General features: G+C 46.0%; 1 protein-coding gene across 1 annotated transcript in view; it reads left to right on the top strand.

Annotated features, from left to right (window-relative positions):
- GRID1 (glutamate ionotropic receptor delta type subunit 1) overlaps nt 1-23,519 on the top strand; it is a gene marked incomplete at both ends in the record, with an annotated part of 680,272 nt that overhangs the window by 407,713 nt on the left and 249,040 nt on the right. The window contains one exon of the mRNA XM_079706722.1: nt 10,177-10,230. Coding sequence (XP_079562848.1) covers nt 10,177-10,230 — 54 coding nt within the window. The remainder of the gene's footprint in view (nt 1-10,176; nt 10,231-23,519) is intronic.

The following is a 23,519-nucleotide window of genomic DNA, read 5'->3' as shown; positions in this document are numbered from 1 at the left end:
GAATGAAGTACAATTATTTATGTGTGTGTGTGTGTATATTTGTGTATGCACACACCCACAGGAATAGGAATGTTTGGAGAGCTTAAAGTTTAAAATTGCCCTGGGGGTCAAGGTCATGCCTAATACCAAGATCAGTAGATGAAACCAGTGGGGTGCCTCAGATCAAGGCAGGTTGCAGGATGTGATTAGTGGTAAATTCATTGTTTTTTCCACTCCAGGTACTGAGCTTGGAAGCCTTGTGTTCAGAGAGTTTTTTTCCTCCAAATGATGCCACCCCATGGGTAGGGCCTTTCCAGGTCCTCTGTGCAGGCAGTAGAGGTGGAGGGTGGGGCAGGTGGGCCACGCCCCCGAGGGTGAAGCACAGGAGTATTTGGCTTCTACATCTACTCTGCAGCACAATGCAGAGTGACAGTGGCTTTACTGTTGGGCTCAGAGGACTTTGCGTAAAAACTAAGCTCCTGGCCATGCCCAGGTCTGGGCCCCAACTGTACAGAGGCTTTGTATTTGGTGAGAATTTATATTGTGGATTCCTTCTCCCTCTTTCCTTTTCACTGAGTTTGCCACATCCTTTCTTCCTTACTCCCCAAGACCTCGGAGCCCCACCCATGGACTCTGAATCATTTTCAGGGGATCCAGAGTCCAAGTGAGCCCCAAGGTGAGCAGCCGTTTATACTCCAGCTCCCCAGCCCCCTGTCCCCACCCCAGCACAGAGTGTCTCCCTGGCTTTCCTGTGTCACAAATCAGTGACTTGTTTCCTGACAATTCCTGAGCCAGGGAACTCCTCCCCAGCACCCAGAGAAAGAAGTGGTTCTTGTCTCCAGAACTGAAAAGGAGAGATTTTTCTTCCTATTTCATTGTCCCTAAAAGTCAGGCTCATAAAAAAGAACACAAATTACACCCAACAGCTCTTATCAGCTTGGTAAAGAATTGCTACTTTCAACATTATTGCCTTAAAAAGAATTCAAACGCTTCCATCTTTTAAAAACAATTTAGGTTGAGGAAAGGAATTAGATACGTGTGCAGAAACGGCTTGCCTGGCACAATTTGAAGGGGTCGCGGTATTAACCTTGAACGATGATGCTTTAATTGAGCAGCAGAGACAGGGTTGTTGTTTTCCCAGTGGACGTCCTGCTGTGGGCCTCGGTCTCTGGGGCTGACAGCCACACGTGGGGGGCAGGCCTCTGAGGCATTATGTGACCCAGTGGCACTAGGAGGGACTTTTCTGCCCCAAACGGTCCCCACCCCCTCCTTCAGCAGCATCTGATGCTGTGGGTCCCCAGAGCCAGTCTTTGGATGCTCACAGCACCGGCTCAAGCTCCAGTATGAACGTGCAAATACCCGTGGGAGGGAGAAAAAAACATTTCTAATCAGTTTTAGACTTTTATTTGCTTATATCTGAAAATCGCTTGAAGCTGGAGCTGGACAGCAGAGTGTATGAGAAATGGTTCAATGTAGCCACCTGCCACCCAAGAGCAGTGTCCCCTGCCCCCTCGGGGACCACGTGGTGAGACTGTTCACAGCTCACTGCAGAGACTGGCGGCTGCTCTCACCAAACCAGAGCAGGTGCAAATAAGCTCAGAAGCCATTTGTTCTACTGTACACCCCAGTCTCCCAAAATGATTGTGTGGTAGCCTCCATGTGGCCAAGGTCTGGGTATACCTTTCTGTTCCATCAGAGAAGATTGACAGAAAAGCTGGCTCCCATTCCCTCCCATCAGAACAGCTTGGGTGTCTGTGAGAGTGAGAACATAGAGGGCCTTATTTGGCTTCTCTGCCTTCCAGGTGGCAGGGAAATTATGGACCATTGATTAAAATCCAAGTATCCATCAGTTTCTACTCATCGGCACTGCCTGGCTTCACTTCTCGAAGTTGATCTTATTAAACCGATCGTGCCTGCGAGCAGACCCCATTTCATTTTTCTGCTGATATTAACGCTTCCTCATAAATTGTCCACATGTAGCATATTCTCACTTTTTATTACAGTCAGTTGCACTGTACAGCCATGGAACCTGTCTCTGTTTCATCCGAAGGATCCACAAATGATCTGTAATGAATCTTCATCCCCCAGAGGCTGTGAGCTGGCCCTTCTGCCCTCTGTACAAAGTGGGAAGGTGGTTTGGAAGAGCTGTTTATCTCAAACTTGGTAAACAGTGGGGACTGAGGGCAGCGAGGTCTCATGATTGACTAGAAATTGTTTAGATCCATCAGATTTTTACATGTACTTAGTCAGTTATGCTTTCTTTTTTTTCCCAATAGCAACATAATAGTTTTTCTGAGATCAAAGCAAGTGTAAGAAACAAATCTCATGAACAACACTCTTTCTCAGGTGTGATGGTAATATCTTTTTAAATGCCATCAATGGACCAAACTAGTCCAGAACTTATTGTGTTGCTAAGCAGGATAGATGGGAACTTTCATCAGGAGGTTCAGAACTCAGCACAGGACTTCCCTGGTGGCGCAGTGTCTAGGAATCCGTCTGCCAATGCAGGGGACACCGGTTTGAGCCCTAGTCCGGGAAGATCCCACATGTCGCGGAGCAACTAAGCCCATGCGCCACAACTACTGAAGCCTGCACACCTAGAGCCCGTGCTCTGCAACAAGAGAAGACACCACAGTGAGGGGACTGCACACCGCAACGAAGAGTAGCCCCTGCTCAGACAACTAGAGAAAGCCCGTGAGCCCGTGAGCAGCAATGAAGACCCACACAGCCAAAAAAAAAAAAAAAAAAAAAGAACTTGGCACAAATAAAGAAACGATTACATTTCCACAAAAAAGCTCTAAAATTTGATCATGCTGGCATCAGCTTCTAAAGGTTACAATGTCTCGCATTTATCCACCTTTCACATTCACTCCACTTCATTCTCAGGTTCTCACAGATGTGTAGTAAAAGGATGCTACTCTCAAATACAGGCAGGACTTACTTTGCACAACACAGTGTTAACTGGAAATTAAGTGTGTATCGATGCTGTGGGAAGCGAGGACACAGGCCCCTCATGCGTGGGTTTCCATTGGTTCAGTACCTACTGTGCAGAGTGATGGCTGCCTGTATGTCAGTATCCCTTTGCATTGTTCTGGGCTTCCTATTTATGCCCCTGACCTTCCTCATACTGAGCACCAGGGAAATATGCAGGCATGTGAACCCACCATTCATTTCTTCCATAGACATCTTCTGAAGTTCACTGTCTGCCAGGGTTGCATGGTAACTGCACCAGACCTCGGCCTGTAAGGAGCTCACCTCTTGGTGATGGACTGGAAGCTGCTCTCCATATACAGAAACCCTTTGGCAACCAGAGGACCATCTGACCCAGGGGTTCTGGGGAGGGGTGGTGGCAGGAAACTCCAGAATCCAGTACCTGACTTTACAGAAGTCCCTGTGGCTCCACACGCCAAGCCTCACTGCTGTCTGCATCATCTTCCAGCTCAATTCTTGGTTTTTCATTAAACATCCACAAAAAGTGCCAAGAATGAGTTTGTCTTTGTTTGGTCCCTGAGTCAGCATGATACACTCAAAAGTGCCTGGGATGTGGCATCTGAAAGGCTTGATTATGCTGCCTCGGTTGCACTGACTTGCTGGGAGACTTTGGGTAAGTTTCCCCATCTGTAGGCTCAGAACCCCTGTCAGTGGGCTGTTGTGAGACTCAGGGAGATTTCATGTGCAGAGGGCTTAGCTCCGGGTCAGGTGGCAGAGTTGTTCAGTGAGTGTCAGTGATTGGACCCAGCCTGCAAGCAACCCTCACCTCCATCCAGCCTCTTCCAGCCAGAGTGTTCCCTGAACTCTCAGGCCACAGGCTCAGGTCTCTCTCAGCAAAAACACCCTCTTATTGTCCCAGAGTTATGTCTGGAAGCTATGCAAGATTACTTCTGCCACACCTTCCCCAGATGGCCTTGTGTAGCTGGGGTGATTTCCTTGTCTCCACCATCCTCCAGCAAACTCCCCTTCTGTCCCCCGACACACACACATGTGCTCAGGTGGCTGAATTTCCTGCTCCCACCAAGGGTGAGGGCCCTGGGCTTCAAAGAAGCTCTAGCAGAACGATGGGTGAGGTGGGAACAGAAACCTCACACTTGGTCAGGAGGTGCCATCTATTGGGAAGGGTCTGGGAGAGGAAACTGGAAAAGAGACCCACATAGGGCCCAAGATTCCCCAATAAGCTCTAGGAGTAAGGATGGAGCCAGAAGTAGGAGCCATGGGAGACTGGGGGAGATCCTTAAGGCAGTTTTCTGGTGAAAGGAAGGCTCCAAGAGGTTCTAGAGAAAAGGCTGGAGTACAGAGGGCCAGAAAGTGTCTGAGCCAGAAGTTCAGGCCCTTTTCCCAAGAAGGCAGCCCCTGGGAAGCATGGTGTGGCCTGACCTAGTGATAACTGCCCTTTATGGGGGTTCCTCATGGTGGTTCTGGGCATATCTTTTGAAACTCAGGCCTCATGGTAACTGCTTTGCTGATTTCCTTATAAATGGGCTCCTGAAATTGTCCATAGTCTCGCCATCAGCTACTCCCCTTCCTTGCAAATCGGGGGCATTGCACTCCCTCGTGCTTCAGAGGGGTGACATTGCACAGAGAGAATTGTTCCTAAATAGCATGTTGTTGCAAAGGCAGCAGTGGGTCTTTAAAGTTAGCTCAGTATCTTTCCTGGGAAAATGCCAGGCCCTGGGCTCCATGGGGGGAATGTTCTGAAATGTTAAGAGTTGGGGGTTATGTTCTGAAATGTTAGAGTTGGGGTTTTAAAAAGATGCTAGTCGTTGACAAGCTTTCATTATCTCAGGCTCACAGTGTCGGTGGGGGTGGGGGTGGGGGTGGGGGTGGAGGATGCTGGATAAGTGGCCAACAATTAACACGTACATGAATAGTCAGTGGCATTTGCACTTTGTAAAATAAATCCTCAGCGATGTTGCTGGAAGGCTTTCACGTGGAGGTTTTTTCCACTCCATTTACTATTCCTTGAGGCCAAGATCAAGTGAAACAGCCTCAGACTTGAGAACGGCAAGTGGTACAATGGTCTCATACTTAGGAGGATAAGTTAACCTGGGAAGGAAGGCACTGCGGCTAGTAAGGGCGTTTTCTTAGATATGAAAAAAAGATCATTTCGTTTCCATAGTCAGAGGGCCAGGCTCAAAGGCTCATACATTTGCTCTGACTGTTGTCCAGGCCTTTTAGGGAGCCGCATTATCAAGGGAAAAGAACATAGGCTTTGCGGACAGATGGACCTGAGTTCAAATCCAGTCTCTACTAACAGAGGGGCTTGTGCAAGATCCGAGTCTAGATCTAGATCCTAGTTCCTCGGCTGTGAAATGGGGATGAGAACCTACCTGGCTCCTTAGGGTGTTGTGAACCAAGCGAGACCTGTGTCTTGTCAAGTGGATGGGTTGTGTTGAAGTATCTGGCTGGTGCTTGTTAAAAGCAGGCTCTTGTCGCCCTTGGAAATGGCTGCAACTTGGTTCTGCATGAAAGACTGAGAACACAGAGGAAAGGGAACAGGCTGGAGACGCTTCCTCTGATCCCTCAGAACTCCTGTCTTCTCTGCTTCCATCCAGATGTTTGCATATTAGCACTGATCCTCACTTCCACGTGGTCCCAGCCCCTTCCAGGCGAGCTACCCCACACATCCCATTCCTGGCAGTGCTAGGGGCTGCTGTCATTTTGGGAGCCAGGAGCTGGGGTTTGGTCTGCCTCTACTTCCCTATGGAAACTGTGGGATCAAGGTGGCTGGGTGTCCAGGACAGCATCTAAATGTCCCCTGGCACCTGGCAAGCCTGCAGGGATGGTGTGTCCTGCATCACTTATACTCTGGCTCCATAGATGCAACTGGCCATAGGAAAAGGCACCCTGAGGTTCGGACAGGGGCTGCTGCTCACGGACGAAGGGACACATTCCCTCCTCCAGCTGTGGGTGTGGGAAGAACAGCTGCCTTCCGCTTCCTTTAACGGGTCTACCTATGACAGTGCACTTACCTCTCAAAAGCGTGGTATGTGGGTGTCAGAACAAGGGCAGGTGTCCGGTTCTGCCTCTGCAAGTGATGTCCCTTCCCACTGGCTGTCTCTGTCCACCATCCCAGCTCTTAGCCTGGGCTACATGCCACCTGAAGCATTTTGGGTCTCCTATTCAAAAGGGGCTAAAACAGGAGTCAGTATGATTCTTTAGAAGTTCCTACCTCCTCAGTTCTTCTTCTAAAGTTCTCCACTTGCCACTCTATTGAGGGACCCCAGGAGTCAGGCCTTTGGGTTCTGATGGTCTGGCCTAGCCTTTCAGGGCCTCACAGCAATGACCTAAGCAGGGCTGCCTGTGCTGTGCCGAGGCATTGCACCACTGCGGGCATCCCTTGGGTTCATTGAGACCTAGTTTCCAGGGTCTGTGCGGAGCTCCTGAAGTTGCTCAGGACTCTACCACCTGCCACTGTGTTATTTAGTGGGGAGTTTCACAGCCATGGTGCCCCGTTCCAGGAGAGAAGCCCTATTACAGGAAGCCAGCCTCCCTACCTGCAGTGAGCAAGTGACCAGGAGCCCAGCTGGAGCAGAAGGCCAGCTCCATGCCCTGCCTACCCGTGGAATGAAGGGCCTGCCCTTATTTGTCTAGTTGGTCCAGCACTCCTCTGCAGATGCCAGCGGTGTTTTGCAGTGGTAAACCCGCAGCGTGGCTGGGATGAGCAGAGGCCCCACTGTGCTGCCCTGAAGGGTCTATAGACTCATAGAGGAGGCAGTGCTGACCATACCTGCGTGTTTGTCATTGGTTTGTTGGCTCCACAGCGGCATGGACGAGACTCCCGGCTCACACCCATATGCAGGAGAGTTAGGGCGGCTGCTGTGTGTGTCTGGTGCCGTCTGTTGACTGAAAGAAGGAACACATGAGAGATTACCCACTTCTACACATTCAAAAGAGACCATCGAAGGACAACCAGGCAGGAGATGTGAGTGGAAGGAGTAGGGAGGGCCTTCGTGTTCACTGATCATCCATAGTGAGCTTCTTTCTGGGCTGGAAGCTTCACCCGTAATTTCATTTAATTCTCACAGTAACTTTAAGATAGGAGGTGTTTGTCTCAGGTTGGGTCCCCCGAAGCAGACGTTGAGGCAAGAGTGTGTGTGCCAATGATTTAGTAAGAAGTGTTCCCAGGGGAATTAAAAAGAAAAACCTGGCTAGGGAGTGGGAACGTGGAACAGGGAAGTGAAAGCAGCCAGCGAGAGTGCATGAGCGAGGTCGCGTGGGCTAGCCCCGCAGAGGGGATCCGGAAACAGCTGAGCTCACGCTCTAAGCAGTCCCCATCAGGGAACGGGGCGGCTGGGGTTTGGATATATGGCACCCTCAGTCCTTGGTGAGGGTGTACATTTTCCAGAGTGCCAAGGAAGTTTCGGACAGCTGGCCACAGTGCCTGCCATTGGCAATGAACGCATACGGGGAGCCACTGGGCTCCGAATTCCTAATGGGATTTGAGGGGGACCAGGGCAGAGGGTCAATAGTACTGCTGGCCTCCGAACACCCTGTATACGTGGGACTGCCGCTCGGAGAGGTGGAATAGCTCACCCAGGAGCCCTCAGCTAAGCAGAGGCAGACCTGGGATTCGACCGTCCTGTGCTTGCCTGCCCCCTCCTTACCTTGCTGGCTCTGAGATGAAAGGGAGGTCTTGGGGGCCTCCACCTGCCTCAGACATGGCTGGGGAGGAACAGGGAAAGGATAGCACTTAGAAGGGGACACGTCCACTGGGCTGGGAACATTTAGGGCTCTGCCCACGGAGCTGGCAGCTCTCCAGCCATCGGGGGGAGGGGTGGTCTTGCTAAATCTGCAGTCGCTTCTCCTCACCGTCTATCTCAGCTTCTGTGGGAGTTGCACCCTCTGGAAAAGGCTGTAGCCAAGTGCTGTTTATCTCCGTGTGGGGAAAAGAGGCTTAACAAATTAGCTAATTGCTAACTGGTGAGGGGGAAAGTAGGCCAGGAAAGTTGGCCAGTTGTCCTGTGGGGTTTTCTGATCAATTCTTTCCATCATTATCTTCCACGCATGAGGATGAGACCAGGTGGCAAGATGCCTTAATGTAGCCAGGGCTCCCACCTGCTTCCTGGGATGTCCTGAAAACTGAGGTCCTCTGCACTGCTGGCTCCTGCAGGGACACTGGAGGACCTCTCACCTGTACAGGTGCACCTATACCTTCAGATTCACAGAACTATACATTCTGGAGTAGAGCTCTCAGCCCCAGAAGCTCAGAGTCAGGGAGCTCTGAAACAACACAGCACGTCAGGCACATGACAATTCCCAGTGAGTTAGGAATCCAAGGAGTGCGGCCCAGGATCTGCATTCTTAAAAGCTCCCTAGGAGGTTCTTACATGCAGCCAGACTTGAGACTCACGGCTGCAGAATGCCAGTGCATGATGGTGTGTTACCCCTCACCTGTGGTCAACCTCCATGTTGATACTTACATACCATATATGGCCCTGCTATCTGCCTTCCATGCAGGCATTTCCACAATGAGATCTTGTTGCTCCTGCGGCAACCCATTCCATCTTGAACTCCTTGGAAAGTCAGGAACTTCTCTTCTATATTGAGTTGATATCTGCTCCCCTGAGTACAGGAGCCTTTGGTGCTAAGTCAACTCTCAGAGGCTGCAAAGAGCAATTCCAGCCTCTCTTGCTCACCTGCACTGTCCCTGGTGACTGTAACTGGCCATCAGTTTTCACTGTCCCATTCTATGACCGCTTCCAGTCTGGAGTGCCCCCTATCATGCAGGGTGGCCAGTAGTCAACCCCCCAAGGGGTAGCACAGACCCCCAGCCCGCTGGGTTACTGGAGCAGGGAGGCTCCTTACCACTCTGTGACTCATCTGTTAAGAAGAATGGATCAGATCTCTGCGTACTGAAGAGGAAAGATATTTTTGATACACTAAGTCAAAAATGATGGTTGTAACCTGATGTGTATTTCATGATCCCATTTTAATAAAAACATCTGTCTGATAAGTGTTTGTAGATACATACATGCAGGTGTGACTGAAAACTTCTGGAAGGGGCCATTTGGAACAATCTCTGGGGGATGAATTTGGAGGGATACATGGGGTGTTTTCACTACTTTAGTGCATTAAAAAATGGGGCAGGTTTATGGGATAATTTTGAACATTTTAATTTTTCTGTATTTTTGCAAATAAAAAGAGTGACAAAAATTACATTTAAAAATACCAGAAAAAGTAAAAATAAAAGAGGACTACAATCTGAGCTCTCTCCCAGGTTCGTAGATGGCCTGGAACAGTGCCTGGCACTCAGCAGTATTTGGCTCGTGCTAACTGTGAGTATTTTTACAGGACAGGCTTGAAAACTATCAGTTCCTCCTCTTTTTCAGTCTGTTGGATTTCCAATTAAAAAAGGAAAGAGCACTCATGAAAACATATGAGAAACAAAATAAGTAACTGGGTCCTATCTGCTTCGCCCTCCTATACTTCATTCATATCTTCAACAACAGTATTCATTTGTATATTGAACACCTACTATGTGCTGGTTATAGTGTAAGGTTTTGAGACACAAATGTGACAGCCACAGATGTGGCCCCTGACCTCATGGAGACCCCCAACTTGGTGAAGGAGATAGATAATAAAAAATAAATAAGCTGATAATTATTCAAGTACAGACACGGCAAGTGCAATAAAGAAATAGAACAAAATGCTCTAAGAGAGAATGACGGGGATCGGGGTCGCTGACCTGGAGCAAAAAAGAGCCAGTTCTAGGGTCCTTGATGGGTTCTTTAGAGCTCAAGGCAGCTCAGAGCCCCAGCTGTGAGCTGCCATCTTCCTGGGTGTTGTTTAGCTAGGCTGGACAAGCTGCTGTAAGTCCCTTGTTCCAGATTCCTGATTCTGTAGCCTCAGGCAGTAATGAGACATTCCCCCCGTGAGCACCCCTCCAGAAAGGTGTTTGCAGGCATTCTGCAAGAGGAGAGATGGGAGGATGTCCCCGCCCATGGCCCTGTGATGCCTACTGGAACTGGACTGGCGCATGAGAGCTCCGAAGAACAGCAGGAAATCAGATATCCGTGTTCAAATGATGCATCTTGTAGCTAAGGCAGCCAGAGCTGGCCCCAGGGGGACGGCGTGTTTTGTGCGGAAAAAATTTTCCAGAAACAATGTTTATCAGACTCCGTCTCGGCAGTCATCCTGTGCATCTGCCAGCTTCTGGCTTGCTTCTGGTCATGTTTTTTCTCTCTCTCTCTCTCTCTGCAGGCCGTGGAGACCAACCTGGCTTCCAAGGACAGCCACTGGGTCTTTGTGAATGAGGTAAGAGCCCCAGAATGGTGAGGGGCGTGGCCTGCACTGAGCCCCTGCCCCTTGGGAAAGTGCAGAGTGATCCTTGGTGCTGGAATAGATTCCAGGGCTCCACCGTGCAAGACAACAGGTGAGAGAGGTAGACAGAACTTGCCAAGATACTCAGCCGGAGCAGGTGGAAACCAGGGGAAGAGTGGAGATCTGAGTCCAGGAGGAAGTCAAGAGTCAATGAGAAGTGGTGTCAGGCATTAGATGTACAGGGTGAGAGGAGGTCGCCAGTCAGGGGTCAGAGACCGGAGAGATGAGGGCGGGTTAGAAAATGGGGTGCAGAGGGGGTGCGCAAAGGAATGCAGAGGGGATGGAGGCTGCATTTCCTGCAGGAGGTTGAAGGTATGTGTGTTATGTGCCTCTGTGTGAGGGTGTGTATATAAGAGTTCATGGGTGTGAGTGTGTAACTATATATTTGTGAGAGTGTGGATGTGTGTGCATAAGTGTATGTGTGCATGTCAGTATGTGTATGAGTATATGTGTATGTGTATAGGTGTGTGTGTGTATGTGTATGTGTGTGCACACCCCCCATGCAGCTGGTCAGGGCACGGTTCAGTGGAACCATTTAAAGGGGGTAAATGGGAAATCTCTCCCATGACTGGCCATTCCACTCGTTTGGGTCCTGGGAGGAATGGGCACACCAAGGTTTCACTGCAGCCTGGTCTGCTCTCCACCAATTACACCGTAACTTGTCCTGGACACCTCCACGCTGCAGACATTACACGGGAGTGGCCTGTGATGCCATGCCCTCTGCCCGCACATCCATTCAGGAAGCACCCACCAGGGCAGCCTGGTGACCCTAGCCAGCTGTTAACAGCTGACTATAGAAAGTGCTTCCTGGCACAGGCTTTCATCAGCCCTGTGGCCTTCCGTTGCTCCTAAATTAACTGATTGATTTCTAATGGCCACATACTAGAAGATGCAAGGTTTATTGTGCAGGTAATTTATGCTTTTATGATGTGTGTTTCTTCATCGGCTCAGTGCTACTATGGCTGAAAGAGCTTGGGGTGGCTGATTTTATAATTTTTCAGGTAGTATCTGATAGTAACTGCTTGCAAGGCCCACTTTTCGAGGTTTGTCCATAAATTCAAATCTTATTAGCGCCATGTCTACACGGGCCAGTGGGAGACATGCGAGGTAACTGTCCCTTTCCCTTGGGTTGCGGATGGTTGTGCTGGTGATTAGGAGAAGGGACATGACAGCCGCCTCCCCTTTCTTCAGAGCCTGACAGAGTCCCCCATGGTCCCTGGGAAGTTTGATCCTCTGCGCTTTGCCATCGTCTTTATAGGTTTCTTTTGTTTTGGGGGAAGGATGCATTCTATGTACCACTTAAGGCAAACATCTAGTGCTGGCTTTATTTTAGGGCGGCTCCTCCAAATTGGATAGCCAGTGTTTCTCTATTGCCAGTCTTCAAAAAGTGCTCTATTTTTACATTTCTAACTTATTTCCTTTTTCCTCCCCTACATCCCGACCCACTCCCAGGGCCCTCTTGTCTGTCCTTCTTATTCCCTTTCGAGGGCTGGGGTTAACACTAGCCAATGTGAAGTGCCCCCAGAGCATTGCTGGGGCAGCTGGAACCCAGGACTTAATGCCACTGGGAGGCATCAGGTGTGGGCCCACCTGTCAGAGTCACACTGGAACAGCCTCACCCAAGAGGATGGCTGTGTTCCACCCCAGTCATCAGTGCACTGCACTGTGAGCTGGGACACCAGTCATGTGACTGTCCCTGGGATAAATGTGTCCTCCAGAAGTGACCTCTCTCTTTCTTGGTTTCCTTTTCTATGGGGAGGCCAAGCACTTGTCAGGGCATCTTGTGTTTGTTAACATCCTTATCCTCATCAACAACCCTGTATGTCAGTTATTACCGTCCTCATTTTGCAGATGGGAAAAGGGAGGCTCAAGAGGTTAAATCACTTGCTCAAGGTCATACAGCTATTGAGTGGTGCATCTGGGATTCTGTATGATGACTGTCTGGTTCCAGAGCCCTTTCCACCAAAGGACACCATCATGCATGTGGCCCTGACAGCGATCCTTAACCTGTGGTCAGGGTCTAATTCAGTAAGGTCAGTCAGTAGGGCTCAGGTATGCATACTGACAGGGACACTCTTGGGCTGGCCTTGGTGTCAGCTCGTGGACATTCCTGAAGCCTGTGATCTAAAGGTGGGTCCTTTTGTAAAGCTTTGACCCTTAGACCCCAGTGTGGCCTCTGGTTAATGGCTAAGATGTTCTCTAAATTGACTTATCCTTAGGAGCTAGGCATATTCAGAACTGCTGTGTCCTATTACAGCATGGCCCCATTGGGAACAAGTCCTGTTATTCTTATGACAGTTAGATTTCCAGGCTTTATTCAAAGAGCCACAGACAAATATTTTCCCAGTTGCTTTTCCATTTATCATATGTGATGGCTAGGAAACAATAAAATAGGAAAAAAAGAGGAGCAGGCATTTGGTAGCTCCAACATGGTCTCCAGAATCCAGCATCTACACCGGGGCCCCATCTTCCCTCTTCCTGAGCTGCTCCCCACTTCTCTGGAGGAAGTTCAGTCCATCAGATGAGCTCAGGTCTGTGCCTCTTCCTACCACGTTTTTCTCCAAGGCGGTCCTCCGGCTCCACCCCCTGCTTCCCTCATTCCTTACAAGCTCTGTCCTCCAGTTTCTCTCTCGGTATTTGACTTTCTTAATATATTTTCCTGTATTCAAGATAAACATTCAAGGGCACATATTTTTGTTTGCTTTCTTCATGCAGTGGTTTTCTTAATATATCTACCCCTTCACCGGTGAATATTGGTGTTGCATGTTACAAGCCTGTTTTATTTGGAGAAGGGGTAATTGGATACAGAGAAAGGTTGGTGAGTATGTGAGCCTCACTGACAAGTTCTACAGGTCTCTGGGCTCCACTGTGGGGACACTGGCAAGCAGGTGTGCTTTGGGGTGTAAACTCTATTTTTATTGATTGATTAAATTACACGTTAGTTTGGAGGAGGATGGGGACTTCAAAAGAACGTGTGGAAAGCAAATTTGAACATTAGTCAAGGTGGCCACTAGGCCATGAGTCCCTTGAGGATGTGGTCAGAATCCAGCTCACCACTGAACCCCCAATACCCCATGCAAAGAGCAGATTCTTAAAAAGGTTTGGTTGAAGGCAAGTCAATGTACTTAGGATAGGGTAGAACAAGTTGCTTTGAATAGTACTTCCCAGCCAGCCTCCGAGAAAAGACAAAGGCACCAATTAAGATGGGAGGCTCAGGGATGGAGGGGACAGCTCTGGGTCATTCATCGGAAGCTACCAGTTCAGGACCAGTCAGACTTGACTTTGGCTCCCAGAACCTCTTTATCAGCTGGTCTGGAGAGCTTCCTGTCCACGTGGCTCTGACCCAGGGATGCACAGGTGTCCTCGGTGCTGGGTGGAGTCAGGACGCAGTGGAGAATGCCCTCCCTGAGAGGCTCTGTGTCCAGGCAGGACGCATCTGCCTCATAGCCTGGCCTCTTGGGAACTTTTTGGAGGAAATTCTTTTATGGAATATGTCTATCTCTCCAGCCTCTTCCAGAACCATCTGTGAAGGGGACTTGAAACACTCCATTTGTTACTGGACAGCTCTCATGGTTAGACTAGTTCCCCCAGACATAGAAACAAAAGCAAGCTTTGATGGAAATGGTTCAAGAAATGCAGAAGCACATGCATAACCCTTGCACTTAGGTTTTGTCAGCAGGTGATGCTCTGAGCTGTGTTCTGTGGCTCAGCAGGGGCCCAGGGGGAGGTGGGCTCTAGGAGGGAGGAGTCACATCCGGCAGGCCCTCACTCCCTGCCTCCTTGCCAGCCTATCTCCATGACCCCCACATCCCATATCTTTGTTCTCTGAGCTCCCGACCCACGGATCCAGATGCCTTCTGGACTCAGCCACTTGGAAGGCTCATGACCACCTCCAGCTCAGTGCGTCTCTCTCTGAAATCATGATCCTCCCCCTAACCTGCTTCTCACCCAGTGCTCCAGTCCCAGGAACCGGTGTCTCCATCCTATTTGTTGGCTCCCTAGCCAATGGAGAAAAGCCCACGTCCTGCTCCCTTCCTCAGAACCTGCTCCAGGATGACCCCATCACACCTTTCCAGGCCTTTTTACTTCTTACCCTCTGCCCACTCTCCCATGGCTCATCCATGCAAGCAGTGGGTGACTTGTTGTTTCCTCTATTTATTTTCCTCTCCTAGCTCTGGACCTTTGCTAGGATTTTCCTTTATTCCTGGAATGCCTGTCTCTGACTATCAAGGACTTACCTTTCCTGCAAGACTTTGCTAAACGTTGCCTGTGCCAAAAGGTCTTCCTGGATTTCCCAGTAGGGTTATTCCTTCTCCTGGCGTCCTGTACTCCTCACCCCAGTTATGCTGTGTTGGGGCCTTGATGCAGGTGCCTGGCTTCCCGAACAGCCTATAAGTGAGGGCTGGACCTCCTTTCTGTCAAGCTCCCTAGAGCCCCCAGCATGAGGGGCTCACACACAGAGGAGGTGCTGGGTTAAGCCTCCTGCTCTGCATCTGCCTCCTGCTTCCTCACCTTGACTCTGCTTGTTTAATTGCCTACATGTAGAGGAAGAGGCATTTATAACCTCCCAATCCTTCAGGAACTCAGAAAGCTGTGATTCTGCTTCATGAGCTACCGCTGTCAGCACCTCATGTTCCATTGCATCTCCTTTTCCTGTGCCTGCATTTCAAGTCCTGTGGGGTACAAGCTCTTCCTCTCAGGCACACAGGCTCCCCTGTGCCCTGGATAGGCCATTGGCAGGTGATGGAGCAGCCAGGGAGGAGGGCAGGGGAAGCACTGGCCAGGCTTGCTGCAGCAGTCTCCACACTGGGCTCGGGGGAACACGTGTTCTGCTAATTCGTAGGTGCTTTGTGGAAAAAGGATTCTGTGATCAAAGAGGAAGGATAAGCTAAACAGCAAGAAACAGTTGTCTCCTGCAGGCATCTTCCATCTCTGATGCATACTGTGCTTTCCAAGGATGAAGTGGTGCACTCTGGCTGCCACATGCATTTGTGTTTCAAACACACTCATGTGCTTTTTCTCTCGGCATCTGCTCACCTGTATGCTGGAATAGGTCTTTGGCAGGTGGTGGGCTGCCAGGGTCCATAACATAGAGTTCAGATTCCTCCACGTGGTCTATGAGGCTGTTCATGAGCTGACTTCAGAGCCCTCTCTGGTCTCAGTTCCTGCCATTGCTTGTCATCTAGAGCTGCTGTGCCTGTATCGTAAGACATCTCTGCCACCCCAAGCGCAGGGTCATCCCAGTGTCTGGACCTCTTCATAGCCCCCTCTGCCCAGAGTGTTCTCCTGTTGTTGCCCCTCAGGCCCTGGCCCCCACCTTATCACCTTCACTGGTTTGCCACCAACAAACATTCCATAAGGACCCTCTGGGTACAGACCTTGGCCTGCCCCACAGGAGACCACTCCCGTCAACAGTCCAGAGAACATCACTCTAGACTTTCAAACCATCTCTACCCCCAAACACACAGTGAGTTAAAGCAAATGAAAATGAGATTAGGCTACACATGCATAATGTAGGGGAGAGAAATGCTAATATACTAATCGAAGAAAACAAGAATAAATAGACCATGATTTGCATGCTGAATCAAATAGCTTTAAGAAATCTCTATTTGTGGCACAGAGGAAGAGAGGGAGGGTAAAGATTTAATTTTTTTTCTTCCTTTCATTTTGAAGATTCCAATTCTGTTCAGATATTAAGTCCCTGTACCATTTACCATCTGCAAATTTCATTTAGCAACACTCCAAAACAATTATGTTTATTGTAATCGATTCACTTGTTTCTCTCCCCAGCCCCACTGAGGAGTCCTTGAGGACAGGGACCACATCTTAGCCAGTGCTGTAGCCCACTGAGAACCCAGAATGAAGAATAGGAGCTGCTGTTTATCAGGCATTAGATGCAGCCAGGCACTGTTTTTGAGCATCACTTTTCAAGTCTATTTTTTACTTAAAAATTAACCACTTTATTGAGGTTTAATTCGCATACAATAAACACACATATTTAAATGTACGATTTTTCTTTGCCATATGTATACACCTGTGAAAATGTAACCACAATGAAGTTGGTGAACATATACATCACCACAACAGTGTCTTTATGCCCCTTTGTAATACCCACCCCTGTCCTACCTTCCCCACTCCCCAGGTAGTGTGTTTCTGGCTCTACGGATTATTTGTATTTTCTAGAGTTTTATGTAAGTGGAATCACAGAGTACATACTCTTCTTTTCTTCTATTTTGCTATGGCTGTTTCCCTTCAGATAATTATTTTGAGATTTACCCATATTGCAATATACAACAATAGTTCTTTTAATTGATGAGGCATGTTCAGTTGTATGACCTACACCACAATTTGAACATACATTTACCCCTTCCTGGGCATTTGGGTTGTTCGAGATTTTTGGTGATTACAAATAAGGCTGCTATGAACCTTCATATACAAGTCGTTGTATGTACAAAAGCTTTCATTTTTCTTGGGTACACATTTACAAGTGGAATTGCAATGTTGCATGGCAGATGTACGTTGAATTCTTTAAGAAACTTCCGGGTTATAAGAGAATTCCAGTTGTTCCACATCTTCTTCAGTACCTGGTTTGATCAGGGTTTTTGATATTAGCCACTGTAGTGGTGTCTAATGGCACCTCATTATGGCTGTAGTTTTCATTTCCCTAATGACTAACGATACTAAGCATCTTTCCAGGTGTTTATTTGCCATCTATATCTATAGCTTCCTGGTGGGGGGGGAGCTGAAATCATTGATTTGAGAACTTTATTTTTCTTTACTGCTTTAAACTTCCTTTTAAGTGATTTAATGGCATCTCCTAAATTTTGATATGCTCTATTTTCATTGTTATTCAGTTCAAAATACTTTCTATATTACCTTTTGATTTCTTCTTTTTTTTTACATCTTTATTGGAGTATAATTAATTTACAATGGTGGGTTAGTTTCTGCTTTATAACAAAGTGAACCAGTTATACATATACATATGTTCCCATATCTCTTCCCTCTTGCGTCTCCCTTACTCCCACCCTCCCTATCCCACCCCTCTAGGTGGTCACAAAGCACCGAGCTGATCTCCCTGTGCTATGCTGCTGCTTCCCACTAGCTATATATTTTACGTTTGGTAGTGTATATATGTCCATGCCACTCTCTCGCTTTGTCACAGCTTACCCTTCCCCCTCCCCATATCCTCAAGTCCATTCTCTAGTAGGTCTGTGTCTTTATTCCTGTCTCACCCCTAGGTTCTTCATGATATTTTTCTTTTTCTTAAATTCCATATATATGTGTTAGCATACAGTATTTGTCTTTCTCATTCTGACTCACTTCACTCTGTATGATAGACCCTATGTCCATCCACCTCACTACAAATAACTCAATTTCGTTTCTTTTTATGGCTGAGTAATATTCCATTGTATATATGTGCCACTTCTTCTTTATCCATTCATCCGATGATGGACACTTAGGTTGTTTCCATCTCCTGGCTATTGGAAATAGAGCTACAATGAACATTTTGGTACATGACTCTTTTTGAATTATGGTTTTCTCAGGGTATATGCCTAGTAGTGGGATTGCTGGGTCATATGGTAGTTCTATTTTTAGTTTTTTAAGGAACCTCCATACTGTTCTCCATAGTGGCTGTACCAATTCACATTCCCACCAGCAGTGCAAGAGTGTTCCCTTTTCTCCACACCCTCTCCAGCATTTATTGTTTCTAGATTTCTTGATGATGGCCATTCTGACCGGTGTGAGATGATATCTCATTGTAGTTTTGATTTGCATTTCTCTAATGATTAATGATGTTGAGCATTCTTTCATGTGTTTGTTGGCAATCTGTATATCTTCTTTGGAGAAATGTCTATTTAGGTCTTCTGCCCACTTTTGGATTGGGGTTTTTTTTTTTGTTATTGAGCTGCATGGGCTGCTTGTAAATTTTGGAGATTAATCCTTTGTCGGTTGCTTCATTTGCAAATATTTTCTCCCATTCTGAGGGTTGTCTTTTGGTCTTGTTTATGGTTTCCTTTGCTGTGCAAAAGCTTTTAAGTTTCATTAGGTCCCATTTGTTTATTTTTGTTTTTATTTCCCTTTCTCTAGGAGGTGGGTCAAAAAGGATCTTGCTGTGATTTATGTCATAGAGTGTTCTGCCTATGTTTTCCTCTAAGAGTTTGATAGTTTCTGGCCTTACATTTAGGTCTTTAATCCATTTTGAGTTTATTTTTGTGTATGATGTTAGGGAGTGATCTAATCTCATACTTTTACATATACCAGTCCAGTTTTCCCAGCACCACTTATTGAAGAGGCTGTCCTTTCTCCACTGTACATTGCTGCCTCCTTTATCAAAGATAAGGTGACCATATGTGCGTGGGTTTATCTCTGGGCTTTCTATCCTGTCGCATTGATCTCTATTTCTGTTTTTGTGCCAGTACCATACTGTCTTGATTACTGTAGCTTTGTAGTATAGTCTGAAGTCAGGGAGCCTGATTCCTCCAGCTCCATTTTTCGTTCTCAAGATTGCTTTGGCTATTCGGTGATTTCTTCCTTGACCCATGGGTTGTTTAGATGTGTGTTATAATAGTCTCTAAATATTTGAAGATTTTTCAGCGATCTTTCTCTTATGGATTTTTAATTTAGCTCCATTGTCGTCAGGGACCATAGTTGAATTACTTGAATTCTTTTTTTTTTTTTTCTTCTTTTTTTTGCGGTATGCGGGCCTCTCACTGTTGTGGCCTCTCCCGTTGTGGAGCACAGGCTCCGGATGTGCAGGCTCAGTGACTGTGGCTCACGGGCCTAGCCACTCTGCAGCATGTGGGATCTTCCCGGATCGGGACACGAACCCGTGTCCCCTGCATCGGCAGGTGAACTCTCAACCACTGCGCCACCAGGGAAGCCCAGTTGAATTCTTGAATATTACTTGAATCCTCCTAAATTTATTGAGACTTATTTGATAATCCAATATATTGTCTTTGCTGATATAAATATATATATATTTTGTACACTTGCAAAGGATGTGTAATCTGTTGTTGTGAGGAATATTCTATAAATGGCAATTGGGTCAGTTTTGTTGATAGTGCTGTTTATGTCGTCCGTATTGTTGATTATATTTTGTCTATTTGTTCTATCAATTATTAAGAGTGGGGTATCAAAATATTCAACTTTACTTTTGAGTTTGCCTACTTCTCCTTGCAGTTTTATCAGTTGTTGCTTAATATATTTTGAAGCTTTGTTACAAGAGGCATAAATGTTTAAGATTTTTATGTCCTGTTGATTAATTGATCTGTTATCATTATGGAATGACCTTCTTTGTCCCTCTGCTCTGAAATATACTTTATCTGATATTACTGAAGCTACTGGAGATTTATTTTGATTAGTGTTAGCCTAATATAGTTTTTTCCATTCCTTTCCTTTTAACTTATTTGTTTCTTTAAAGTATGTTTCTTGAAGGCCCTACCTACTTGGATCTTGCTATTTTATTCATTAGGACACTGCGGGGGGGGGGGTTAAAAATTTTTTTAACATCTTTATTGGAGTATAATTGCTTTATAATTGTGCGTTAGTTTCTCCTTTATAACAAAGTGAATCTGTTATACATATGTCCCCAGTTCTCTTGACACTACGTTTTAATTAAAGTGCTTTGATAATTTAATATGAATATTGATATGGTTGGGAGAGGGTGGAGTCCTGGAAGCCAAATTAAGAAATTATTTCAAAGAGGAGGGAGAGCTCATTGGTGTCAGATGCTGCTGCCTTGAGGATGTGGTGACCCTGGGGGTGAATGTTGGGAAAGGGTTGGAGGACAAGTTTCTAGGTACTTCAACTTATATCATTCCATTTTACAGATAAGGAAGCAGAGGCTCAGAGAAATGGATTGACTTTTCAATATCACTTAGTAAGTGGCAGAATCAGGATTTGAACTTAGGTGTGAATGATTCCAAATTTAAGAAATATATTCCCTGGACTTCCCTGGTGGCACATTGGTTAAGAATCTGCCTGCCCGGGAGGTGGCTGTGGCTCACCGTGGGACCAAGGACACTGGCAGCAGAAGTTCTGGGAAGTACGCCTTGGCGTAAGCCCTCCCAGAGTCTGCCATTAGCCCCACCAAAGATCCCAGGTAGGCTCCAGTGTTGGGTTGCCTCAGGCCAAACAGCCAACAGGGAGGGAACCAGCCCCACCCATCAGCAGTCAAACGGATTAAAGTTTTATTAAGTTCTGCCCACCAGAGCAACAGTCAGCTCTACCCACCACCAGGCCCTCCCATCAGAAAACTTGCACAAGCCTCTTAGATAGCCTCATCCACCAGAAGGCAGACAGCAGAAGCAAGAACTGCAATCCTGCAGCCTGTGAAACGAAAACCACATTCACAGAAAGACAGACAAGATGAAAAGGCAGAGGGCTATGTACCAGATGAAGGAACAAGATAAAACCCCAGAAAAACAACTAAATGAAGTGGAGATAGGCAACCTTCCAGAAAAAGAATTCAGAATAATGATAGTGAAGATGATCCAGGACCTCGGAAAAAGAATGGAGGGAAAGATCAAGAAGACGAAAGAAATGTATAACAAAGACCTAGAAGAATTAAAGAACAAACAAACAGAGATGAACAATGCAATAACTTAAATGAAAAGTACACTAGAAGGAATCAATAGCAGAATTACTGAGGCAGAAGAACGGATAAGTGACCTGTAAGACAGAATGGTGGAATTCACTGCTATGGAACAGAATAAATTAAAAAGAATGAAAAGAAATGAAGACAGCCTAAGAGACCTCTGGAACAACATTAAATGCAACAACATTCGCATTATAGGGGTCCCAGAAGGAGAAGAGAGAGAGAAAGGACCCAAGAAAATATTTGAAGAGATTATAGTTGAAAACTTCCCTAACATGGGAAAGGAAATAGCCACCCAGGTCCAGGAAGCGCAGTGAGTCCCATACAGGATACACCCAAGGAGAAACATGCCGAGACACATAGTAATCAAACTGGCAAAAGTTAAAGACAAAGAAAAATTACTGAAAGCAGCAAGGGAAAAACAACGAATGACATACAAGGGAACTCCCATAAGGTTAACAGCTGATTTCTCAGCAGAAACTATACAAGCCAGAGGGAGTGGCATGATATACTTAAAGTGATGAAAGGGAAGAACCTACAACCAAGATTACTCTACCCGGCAGGGATCTCATTCAGATTCGATGGAGAAGTCAAAAGCTTTACAGACAAGCAAAAGCTAAGAGAATTCAACACCACCAAACCAGCTCTACAACAAATGCTAAAGGAATTTCTCTAAGTGGAAAACACAAGAGAAGAAAATGACCCACAAAAACAAACCCAGAACAACTAAGAAAATGGTCATAGGAACATACATATTGATAATTACCTTAAACGGGAATGGATTAAATGCTCCAACCAAAAGACACAGGCTTGCTGAATGGATACAAAAGCAAGACCCATATATATGCTGTCTACAAGAGACCCACTTCAGACCTAGGGACACATACAGATGGAAAGTGAGGGGATGGAAAAAGATATTCCATGCAAATGGAAATCAAAAGAAAGCTGGAGTAGCAATACTCATATCAGATAAAATAGACTTTAAAATAAAGAATGTTACAAGAGAGAAGGAAGGACACTACATAATGATCAAGGGATCAATCCAAGAAGAAGATAGAACAACTATAAATATATATGCACCAAACATAGGAGCACCTCAATATATAAGGCAACTGCTAACAGCTATAAAAGAGGAAATCAACAGTAACACAATAATAGTGGGGGACTTTGACACCTCACTTACACCAATGGACAGATCATCCAAAATGAAAATAAATAAGGAAACAGAAGCTTTAAATGACACAATAGACCAGATAGCTTTAATTGATATTTATAGGACATTCCATCCAAAAACAGCTGATTACACTTTCTTCTCAAGTGTGCATGGAACATTCTCCAGGATAGATCACATCTTGGGTCACAAATCAAGCCTCAGTAAATTTAAGAAAATTGAAATCATATCAAGCAACTTTTCTGACCACAACACTATGAGATTAGAAATGAATTACAGGGAAAAAAACGTAAAGAACACAAACACATGGAGGCTAAACAATACATTACTAAATAAACAAGAGATCACTGGAGAAATCAAAGAGGAAATCAAAAAATACCTAGAGACAAATGACAATGAAAACATGACGATCCAAAACCTATGGGCTGCAGCAAAAGCAGTTCTAAGAGGGAAGTTTATAGCTATACAAGCCTACCTCAAGAAGCAAGAAAAATCTCAAGTAAACAATCTAACCTTACACCTAAAGGAACTAGAGAAAGAAGAACAAGCAAAACCCAAAGTTAGCAGAAGGAAAGAAATAAAGAACAGAGCAGAAATAAATGAAATAGAAACAAAGAAAACAATAGCAAAGATCAATAAAACTAAAAGCTGGTTTTTTGAGAAGATAAACAAAATTGATAAACCTTTAGCCAGACTCATCAAGAAAAAGAGGGAGAGGATTCAAATCAATAAAATTAGAAACGAAAACGGAGAAGTTACAACAGACATCATAGAAATACAAAGCATCCTAAGAGACTACTATAAGCAACTCTATGCCAATAAAATAGACAACCTGGAAGAAATGGAGAAATTCTTAGAATGGTATAAACTTCCAGGACTGAACCTGGAAGAAATAGAAGATATGAACAGACCAATCGCAAGTAATGAATTGAAACTATGATTAACAATCTTCCAACAAACAAAAGTCCAGGACCAGATGGCGTCACAGGTGAATTCTATCAAATATTTAGAGAAGAGCTAACACCCATCCTTCTCAAACTCTTCCAAAAAATTGCAGAGGAAGGAACACTCCGAAACACATTCTGCGAGGCCACCATCATGCTGATATCAAAACCAGGAAAAGATACCACAAAAAAAGAAAATTACAGACCAATATCACTGATGAATATAGATGCAAAAATCCTCAACAAAATACTAGCAAACAAAATCCAACAACACATTAAAAGGATCAGACACCATGATCAAGTGGGATTTATCCCAGGGATGCAAGGATTCTTCAATATATGCAAATCAATCAATGTGATACACCATACTAACAAATTGAAGGAGAAAAACCATATGATCATCTCAATAGATGCATAAAAAGCTTTTTACTAATTCAACATCCATTTATGATAAAAACTATCCAGAAAGTGGGCATAGAGGGAACCTACCTCTACAATAATAAAGGCCATA

This window comes from Hyperoodon ampullatus, assembly GCF_949752795.1.
Source record: "Hyperoodon ampullatus genome assembly, chromosome: 1".
Lineage (NCBI taxonomy): Eukaryota > Metazoa > Chordata > Mammalia > Artiodactyla > Ziphiidae > Hyperoodon > Hyperoodon ampullatus.
The sequence above is the reverse complement of the archived record's forward strand: the minus strand, read 5'-3'. Positions and strand labels throughout refer to the sequence as shown.